The 10,906-nt window shown below is 40.0% G+C and overlaps 1 protein-coding gene across 1 annotated transcript; it reads right to left on the minus strand.

Annotated features, from left to right (window-relative positions):
* Nucleotides 1-320: 320 nt before the first annotated feature.
* On the minus strand, nucleotides 321-6,768 carry LOC123502951 (cysteine-rich hydrophobic domain-containing protein 2-like). Its single transcript, XM_045252245.1, has 5 exons — nucleotides 6,715-6,768; nucleotides 5,866-5,948; nucleotides 5,148-5,358; nucleotides 4,379-4,495; nucleotides 321-3,754 (listed from the first exon to the last, which is right to left on the minus strand). The coding sequence occupies exons 1-5, from the start codon at nucleotides 6,766-6,768 to the stop codon at nucleotides 3,524-3,526; spliced, it is 696 nt and encodes a 231-aa protein (XP_045108180.1). The 3' UTR covers nucleotides 321-3,523.
* Nucleotides 6,769-10,906: the final 4,138 nt, after the last annotated feature.

Genomic DNA, 10,906 nt, shown 5'->3' on the forward strand with positions numbered 1-10,906 from the left:
GAAACAAAATGAAAGATAGAAAGATAGGCAGTGAAACAAAATGAAAGATAGACAGTGAAACAAGAGAAAAGATGGACAGTGAAACAAAAAAGATAGGCAGTGAAACAAAATGAAAGATAGAAAGATGGGCAGTGAAACAAAATGAAAGAGGCAGTGAAACAAAATGAAAGATAGACAGTGAAACAAGAGAAAAGATGGACAGTGAAACAAAATGAAAGATAGAAAGATGGGCAGTGAAACAAAATGAAAGAGGCAGTGAAACAAAATAAAAGATCAGCCAAGACACTAACAGAGGCATTTGGTAACATGAAACATCACAGTCTTGTCAATGATATACTTGTACGGTTCGTCAGTACCTGTGAAATGCCGTTAATTGATCAAAGGCGTGGATTTATAATTGTTATGTACAGAGTTCAAAATGGCAAACGCATATGAATTAATTTTTGTTTTTTTTCGTCTTTTTTCGTTTTTGTAATTATTTTTTTCCTGAATGACATTTTGCAAGCATGGAAGCTACAAAATAAAAGCACACATTGTAATATTACATGCTGGATGAATCAGTAATATTTTTCGGTTTTGTATTTTCCGTAACAAAAAAGAAAATATATATATGTATAAAAAAAATTTTTTAAAAATAAGATATAAGAAATCTACTCTACTACATCGTAAAATATGAAACTTCCCTAACAAAAAAAAAAAAAAAAAAAAAATAACACTAAATAATTATATACAAAAACAAAAGAAGAAAAATAATAAGAAAAATCTACTTCAGTACATCATAAACTATCAAAATACAACTTCCCTCACGTCACATTTTCTATTTTGCATTTCCCTGATGAAGAAAAATATACAAATCTAAAAAAAATGTTGTACCTCAAAACATCCAATGGCAAAGAGAAGCAATATCAGTCTTTCTGCCTTGCAATCACCAGGTTATGAAGTGATCAGGTAACCAAACACACAAATGCAACACACAAGCACATACAAAAACAAAGCACCAGTATTGCTTGCTAAAACACACACACACACCTCTTACTAATCCATTCCACACACTCATAAACTTTCCTTTTACAAATCATCTTAACATTTCTGCACATTAGCTTCTACTTTGACATAAACCTACTGCTGTCCTCACCACCAATCATTCTCTCAATCAATATCCAATACAATTATGCAGTGAAGAGACAAATATTAATGTACACTTTCTCTAAAATGAGCAAATTACTTCCTTCATCTTTTAAAGCACGTTTTTCTGTGAGTTCTTGAAGTTGAAGACAGGAGAGGTAGTAGTGGTGGTGGTGGTGGTGGTGTTACAAAAGTCCAGAAGTGTTGTCCCCAGTGTTACTCCTATCTTGTATACTGACAGCAGCTAATATCTTTTTGCATGAAGGTAGGCTGAGCACTCCATGTCTTTGTTATCATAGCAAGACATTCTCTCTCTCTCTCTCTCTCTCTTTCAGCCTACATAGGGTTGCATTCATTCTGGGATGTAATAGTCTGAAGGGCTGCATATTAGTCTATATAGTTATCTTCATAAACCTCCTCTATTCACCTTAATTTGCTCCTGTCTCACAATCTCCTGTACAGAATCTTGAGAAAATGAGCCATACTGTACAAGACCTTAACCCTTTCAGTACCATGACACATTTTCACCTTTTTCTTTGCTTGCTAGTTGATTTTATGTGCGAATAGCTTCAAAACTCATGTAGGGGGTAGAATAGTGAAGACTGACCATTAATCTTCTGAACTCCATAGATGCTTCCTAATGTAAATTCTCAAATCTTACCCAAACTTGTGGTAAAGATGCATCACAGTACTGAAGGGGTGAAACTCATGTACCTCCTCTATTTTCTATGCAAGTGTAGTGTTCTCTTGGTGCTGCCCTGCCTGTGCCTTGTGACCTGTGTAGTGTGTGGAGGCTTCAGAGGAGAGAAATGCACTGTGGTATGGCTGGGTGTGGGTGTAGGTGTGAGGTTGGGACCACGGGGAAGGCAGGGAGCTGTTAATGAATCACACACACACCCTTTCATGTAGTACAGTAACACACACTCACACACACAAGCACTCAGATCTACAGTCGGTGATATGTCAACCCTTTCAGTGTGTTTAGGGAGAGGGGCAGGTAAGGGCAGCAAAAATCACATGCCTATTGACTCACACGACACACACTCGCGCTGTCACTTCACGACAAATAGACAGGTAGAAAAGGTTAACAGGATTCATGAGTGGCCTGACTGACTGCCCCTGTTTTAAAATATAGTACCACTTTCTCTCATTATCTTGTTTTTATACCTTTTTTTTACATCCTACGGTGAATAAAAAAGAGTGATGAAGCATTTACAGTGACTGACCCGTGTTACAATATGTGTGTGTGATGTGATACTTACAGAGGGAGAGAGAGAAAGACAGAGAGAGAGAGGGAAAAAGAGAAGGGGGAGACAGCAAGGATGACAGAACGATAAGCCACTTCTATCATTGGTTCTGGGTGAGCTAAGATTAAGTTAGTTTAGGTTTCAATTCATAACTTGCCCCCTAAGAACAGAATCTCCACTTGTTTCTATCCAGCTCTCTCATACATCTCTCTCTCTCTCCTCTCACACACTGCCACACTCTCTTCTCTCACCTCACTGAGTTCTCTTCTGCCACACTCACACACTCACTCATCTGTCTCTCATTCTCTGTACACGGCCAAACCTTAAGATCGGTTTGGCCTTAAGATCGAGCCCCTTAAACACTCAAGCTGTCATTCACTACTTCCATTACACACTCCACACACAGTCATGCATTTGAACATATAACCTATCCTAACCTAACCTAAGTTAACCAATCTTAATGTATCCTAACTTAATCTAACCTCTTCTAATATATATTAACCTAACCTAACCCATTCTTAAATACCCAACCTTAACCTAACCTAACCTAACGTAACCCAACCCAGTCCAAAAATGTGAGCTTATCTTCATGTGATCGAGGAACGGGAAGTTTTTTTGGGGAGGATGAGCTGGTACCAATTGTGTGACAGCAGCACCTCACAAGACAAGGCTGGTGAACCCCTGGAGGTGGCCGGAGGAGGCAGTGGTGGCCCCCCAGTGCGGCACGGTGTTGGGTGTTGTACTTGACTCACCCCGTGGGAACAAATGACAAACCCCAATGACGAACCCCAAGACAGACAGACCCCCAAATGTTTGGTTATGTTTTTTTTTCTTTCTTTCTTCATCAAAAATACTTCGTAGTGTTGAGTCCACAGCGTCGCTATGTACAGAGTGGCGGCGTGTCGTTATGATACAGTCTATATGCAACGGAATCTTCATATACATATACGTATGTAATGGTTGGTTGTGTTTATATATATACAGGTTATGTTATGTATGACTGGCTACACTTGGGGACAAGGGTAGCATGGGAATGAGTGATTACTTTGTGTGTGTATGTGTCTGTATGTTTGTGCATGTGTCTGTGTGCATCAGTAGGTTGTATATATGACCATGTATAAATGCAATGTCCATGTGCAATGAAATAAATGCTAAAGCAGACAATAGTAATGATAATAATAGTAATAATAATGATAATAAAAAATCTCTTCAACAGCAGTGTGACCGTCAGAAAATTTACTTGCACGTTCACTGACCAGCCGAGAGGGGGAGAGGGTGGGTGGGGTCCCGTCAGTGAGCAGCTGCCTGGGGGTACAAGGCCACTCCGCTCCATCAGTCCGGCCGTAGAATGTCTTTTTGGGTATCACTTCAATCACCAACACCTGCCGGGGAGGAGGAAGGAGGGGGAGGTGAATGAAATAAACACTAGAGCAGAGAAAATAATGATAGTAATTCCCAGTAGCAGCAACAATGGACAACCCTCACACAAGTGGCTCTGGTGAACTCTGGAACTCCCTGCCTGCTTCTGTATTTCCACTTTCCTATGACATGACTTCACTTAAGAGAGAGGTGTCAAGACATTTATCTCTTTCTTTTGGCTAACTTTCTCAGACCTGCAAGGGGACTAGCAAGTAAGTGGACCTTTTTTATCAATTTTATGTTGCCCTTGGCCAGCTTTTCCCCTCTTACACTTCAGTACTGGAACACATTTTTACCACAAATTTTGGGTGTGATTACACAATTTTATTTACATTAGAAGAGTCTATGGAGGTCACAAGATTAATGGCCACAATCTTCACTATTTTAATCCCCCATATAAGTTTCTGAAGCATGAAATAGTAGGCAAAATAAATATGAAAATGTGTCCTGATACTGAAGAAGTACATATATAGCATATATATATATATATATATATATATATATATATATATATATATATATATATATATATATATATATATATATGAAAAAAAAGAAAAAAAGTGATGTCTGGTCAAATCACTCACATATTCCATGAGGGAGGAATTATCACATCTCTGTCTAGTGAGTCTCCAGTGAAGGCCAAGCTTGTGGTATAGGTTGGTGTTTTCCGCCTCTAAAGTCTTCTCTATTGCATTTCTCGTCTGCAAAAGAGGCACTGTAAGACAACAAAACCACAGAAGTGAAACCTTGCCTTCTTTTTAACTGACGGCAGCATGGCACTCATTCCCGTGTTTGTGTAAGCCTTGATGATCTCACTGAGCCAAAACAAAGCTACAGTCACCAGTAGTTGAAGGAGAATGACTGGCATCTAAGTGGCCCTTCATGTTTAGTTGTTTTTGTTGCCTTGGGCCAGATTTCCCCTCTTAGCTATGCAAAAAGAAGAAAAAGAAAAATAAGACATTTTTCCTTTTAGTTACATAAAAGAGAAGAAAAAAAAAATTTCTCTTACATGAAAATGAAGATAGAAAAGAGACATTTTTCCTCCTACAAAAAAAAAAAAAAAAAAAAAATGAAGATAAAGACATTCCTCCTCTTACATAAAAAGGATGAAGAAAAAGACATTTCTTCTCTTACATAAAAGGGAGAATAATATAAAAGAGACAGTTCTCTTCTTGCATAAAAAAAAAAGATAAACCTGTACATCAAATCAAAGAAAACAAAGACATTACTCCTCTTACTTGTACATAAAAAAGAAAATTCCTCATCTTATATAAATTAAAAGAAAAGACAAAAAAGAGAGACAGAGATAGAGAAAAAAACAAGGTAAACCAGACATAGACTTGCAAGACACACCCGTTTACTGAGGCAGATGACGGGCCAGAGGGAACAGCCGCAGGTACAGAGGCAGAAGCAGCAGCCACAGAGGAGCCAGCGGGCAGACACAGGCAGAGTCTTCCGCAGCACAGTGTTGACCCGCCCCACTGACCCGGCAAACTCCTCCGGGGCCAACCTTCCTGTCAGAGCACTCAGGAAGTCGCGGCAGAAACGATTGCTAAGTCCAAACCTGAAAAATAAAGAGATGGGTTATTATTTTTTTTTCTTTTCCTTTTGCTGTTTTTTCCCTTTTTTTCTGAGACTGAATTAAAAAAAAAGGTTATGTTGTTATTTTTTCATTCCTTTAATGTGATTTTTTTTCCCATTTTTTTTGGGTCCGAATCTGAAAATTGAAAAAGTTACATTGTTATTTTAATCTTTTGTTTTCCTTTCGCTGTGATTTTTTTTTTTTTTTCTTATTTCTTTTTGGTCTGAATCTGAAATCAAAAAGGTAAGTTTTTTATTTTCATGTTTTATTTCTTTTGCTGTGATATTTTTTAGTTTCCTTTCTTTTTTCAGCCCAAACATGGAAAAAAAAATACATTGTTATTTTTATCTTAATTTCCTTTGCTATTATTTTTTACGTAAGAAGTGAAATCTGTCCAAAAGTAACAAAAATAAAAAAAAGTTTGGTTGTTAATTTAATCTTTTTCTTTCACTAGCTTTTTTTTTTTTTAACATAAGAAGGAAAATCTACCCAAGAGCTTGATTTAGTTTGGCCTTTAATTCATCAATGTTGCTGTGAGAGTTTGAGTTGCAGACAAAGCCAAGGGAATCTGTCTGGCAAAAACAACTGATTACCAACATTTTATTAACATCTTTTCTAAATTTTCTTCTCTCTCTTTTTTATTTTTTGTAAAGACACCACCAAAGAGCAACATAACTAGGAAATAAAAAAGAAAGGCCCACTGAGATAAGTCACAAAAAAGTATACAAAATAATGATAAAGAAAAATATAAATAAGAAAATGAGAAAAAATTCTAAGATGCATTTTGAAACCTGCTAAGGACAGCACAAGAACCCTAATGCTCCAAGTCCTTTGTTCTGAGTGGCCTTGGAGATGTGAAGGCACTGTATACTCATTGTAAGCTTCACAGTACTTAATTCCACCTAGATTCTGCATTAAGATCCTGAATACACCTTAACCATAACACCACACAGCATCTGCTACACCACACATCACAGTCACTACACCACACAAGGTCACCAGCTGGATATGAAAGCACTGTACACTCATTCTAGGCTTCAAAGTACTCAATTCCATCTAAATTCTGCATTAGGACTGTGAATACACCTACATCTTCTTCTTCTTTGGACCTGTAATGCTGGAATTGCTTACTAGGTCTCTCTCCTTTCACCGCCTGTAAAGTTGGTCCCAAACTGACCAGCTCTCGACTAAAAATGTTTTCATGTGGCTCACTATTTTTCTGTCATTGTCTTTGTCCCCTGTTAGTCCTGGTAATGTGACAAAAGTGACATCTGCCATTCTTTTTTAAGTGGTACCTAGTTGTCATTAGCTACAGGTGCCTCTGACGTATCAGTTTGCCTGCGATCCACACTCCACCTTCCCGTCTGTCCCCGACTCCGTCCCCTCCCCCATGTTCCTCATATCTCCGCCTTCACCCCCCCTCCCACCATCTCTATCTATCTATCTCTCGCGCCGCTCCGCTCAGTACCTGTCAGCTGAGATACTCGTCTATTTACTCTTTATTCTTTAGGCTCAGTCTCCATTCCACCTAATATTTTTCCAGCCATGGATTGCTGTGTGAGCCTGGAAAGCTTGTATCCCGGAGTAACAGTTTGTAAGCTCTCAGCCCAGACACTACGGCAAAGGGATTCATTAGTGCCTTTAAGCGTTTCTCAAGAACTGAACAAAATTATTACACAGCAATAGTTAACTGCTGTGTGTTTGTGTTTGTGTTTGTGTGTGCGTGTGTGTGTGTGTGACCTGTCTGGCCTGTAATGATTGAGAGATGAGGCAGATAATGGCTGAGAGAGAGGCGGCGGGTCAGGGGATCGGTTTGTTTACGTTTTCAAGATTGAATTATTTGGTTTTATAAGTATGTGCAGGTGTTAGTTCACTGATATGTTGTCCTGGAGGTTACCAACGTTAGGTTATGACATGGCACCACCGTGAAATGATGACTTACACCAATATATTACTTACGTTGGCCAAAGACTGCTCGGCGGCGGCTGTCCGTGTCACTAGCAGGCACCCACACTCCACTGTCCACTTTGTGTCCTCAACCATGTTTAAATAGTTAACCTCTGATTACTGAGAGGCTACACACACAATATTCTCTTCGCTACTATAGATATCACTATTATCGGTATCTTCATCTCCACCACTCACTGTCCCTCACTGCCAGCGCCTTGTCCTGCCAAGACCAGCGCGGCTCACGGTAAACTGGCCGGCCGCCGGGCTGACTACGGCAGGGTTGCCAGACACTACACATGAAAAAAAAAGGACAAACCTGCTTTAAAAAAAAAAAAAAAAGGACATTTGCTTCCAAAAAAGGACAGCACAACAAAAAGAGTGTATATTATAAATATATATATATATATATATATATATATATATATATATATATATATATATATATATATATATATATATATATATATATATATATATATATATATATATATATATATATGTGTGTGTGTGTGTGTGTGTGTGTGTGTGTGTGTGTGTGTGTGTGTGTAATTCACTGTTTAATCAGCTGCAGTCTCTGACGAGACAGCCAGACGTTACCTTTGGAACGAGCTCAGAGCTCATTGTTTCCGATTTTCAGATATGCCTGAGACCAGGCACACACCACACACCGGGACAACAAGGTCACAACTCCTCGATTTACATCCCGTACCTACTCACTGCTAGGTGAACAGAGAGAGAGAGAGAGAGAGAGAGAGAGAGAGAGAGAGAGAGAGAGAGATATTCCATTCACGTGCAGCGATACAAGTGGAAATATGTAATAGGTGAAAACAATTTGATGTGTAGGCATTGTTTTCAGTAAGATCTCAAGCATACACAGTGACTTGCATACACTTATTCATTGGGGTTAACTAGTATCAAAGCTATTTAGGGTGTGCGTTGCCGTAACCCCTTCAGTACCAGGACGCGTTTCCCTATGCATTCTGCTATTTGGTGATTTTATACAGCTTCAGAAACTTATGTGGGGGATTAAAATAGTGAAGACTCCAGCCATTAATCTTCTGACCTCCATAGACCCTTCCTAATGTCAATAAAATCGCCTAATAAAACCCAAAAATCAATGTAAAAGAATTGCGAGGAACCTTGATTTGTTCTCGCCAGCCACTCCACGAACGACGATGGAAAGTGGAAACATGTCGGGTGAAAACAAGGCGCTGTGTTGTTACTGTTGTCGTCCATAAACTCTCAATCTATCTCTGTGGGCACTGTTGTCATTAAGATCTCCAGCACTGAATTACCGCCATGCACTCAGTTATGGGCGTCTGAGTGAGTCGAGTCTAATCCCTTAAGTGGCATTTTTACGATAGTTTGTGTGTGATTAGATGATTTTGCTTACAATAAGAAGGGTCTACGGTGTCAGAGATTAATGGCCAGTTTTCACTATTTTAATCCCCACATAAGTTTGTGAAGCTGTATAAAATCATTGAGTAATAGTCAGAATAAATATGAAAACACGTCATGTTACTGCAGGGGTTAACACGGCGGGCGAGGCGAGGCGATAGAGGCACCTTGCTTTGCTCCGGGCTATGTGTTTCCTACATATAATAGCTTGCCCTTGATCAATAAGCGCTAAAAATAGGACACATTTCGCTATAAGCTATTACTTGCAATTTGTGTTGACAGACTAGGATAATAAAGAGGGACGCCAGAGATTAAACGTATACAGAACGGTGAAATAACGACACACACACACACACACACACACACACACACAGTCTGAGACCTATCCGAAGATCTGTCTATGTGCTTTGAGCTTGTTCCGTAATGGGGAAGGTTGGCTGGGTGACTACCGGGCGAACATAGTGAATCACACACACACACACACACACACGCTAAGTACCATGAAAGAAAAGGACACACACACACACACACACACACACACCTCCCCCTCCAACACCCTCCAGCTGGGAGCTGGGTGTCAGTGGTTCCAACTGGTTGGCTACCCCATAACGAAAGATAAGGCAACACACACACACACACAGTCTCAGTCCTATCCGAAGATCGCTCTATGAGCTCTGAGCTTGCTCCGTAATGGGGAAGGCTGGCTGGGTGACTACCGGGCGACCATTGTGAATTACGCACACACACACACACACACACGCTAAGTACCATGAAAGAAAATGACACACACACACACACACAGCCACCTTATCCTCCAACACCCTCCAGCTGGGAGCTGGGTGTCAGTGGTTCCAGCTGGTAAGCTCCCTCATAACGAAAGATAAGGCAACACACACACACACACACACACACACACACACACACACACACACACAGTCACCCACCCACACCAACACACACCAACCCACCCCAACACCCTCGGGCCTGGAGCCAGGTATCGGCCTGGGTCCAGCCGGGGGTGGGGGGTCGGCCCTCCCTTGATGACGTCACATATACTCGTTACGCAAATCATTTTGAAAATGAGGATTCCCAAAAAGGCAGCTGGACACGAATGTTATAAAAATTCTGACTCGTTACCAATCGAAACTAACTTCTAAAATACAGAAACATTGCTGAGAAAAGGAATAATAAAAATAGCTCAAAAATATACTAAATAAAGTATTAGAACTTCGACTTGCTTAAACACAATTTCAAAGCCCACCAATTTCATTCTACTGAATCGATAACGTTTTTCAAAAATTATGACTATCTTTTCGATATATCAAAACCTGGCAACTCGCCCTATTAGAAAAATAATATTAAAAAAATGACGTTGTTTACAATATTAACAGAACTACATATCATTCTTAAAGTCCACATCTTTAACTTCTCAGGAGTCTTGAACACTTTTCTCATGATAAACCATCTTTTGAAAACACAAACACCTCACTACAACCTCAAATAAAAAATCACAGATAGCGGAGGTAAAAATTTTAGCGTATTTTGGCCCTCCCATTCAAGTCATAAACACCCTCTACATCACCGTACTTCACTCAACTCAAGGATGGAAGACACGTAAAACACTGCGAACTATCATTAGAAACCCTTAAAAGGCACTTGTGACTCGAAATAAATGAACTGAGACAAATATAAATAATAGTGGAAGTCGAGCATCTGGGACCGGCATTTTGGGCGGGAGCTGGTGATGACGTCACAGCCTGGGGCTCGTGACGTCATTGGTAGGCCCGCTTCTTCTCACTGAGCCTCCATAGCACACAAATCACGTAATTGCGGATATATCTCAACAACTGACATGAAAGATTAGGCCTATGGCTCCACTTTGTGACCTGTCGTGCCTGTAATGAGTGAGAGATGAGGCAGATAATGGCTAAGAGAGAGGCGGCGGGTCAGGGGATCGGTTTGTTTACGTTTTCAAGATTTGAATTATTTGGTTTTATAAGTATGTGCAGGTGTTAGTTCACTGATATGTTGTCCTGGAGCTTACCAACGTTAGGTTATGACATGGCACCACCGTGAAATGATGACTTACACCAATATATTACTTACGTTAGCCAAAGACTGCTCGGCGGCGGCTGTCCGTGTCACTAGCAGACACCCACACTCCACTGTCCACTTTGTGTCC

This window comes from Portunus trituberculatus, chromosome 13 (assembly GCF_017591435.1).
Source record: "Portunus trituberculatus isolate SZX2019 chromosome 13, ASM1759143v1, whole genome shotgun sequence".
NCBI lineage: Eukaryota > Metazoa > Arthropoda > Malacostraca > Decapoda > Portunidae > Portunus > Portunus trituberculatus.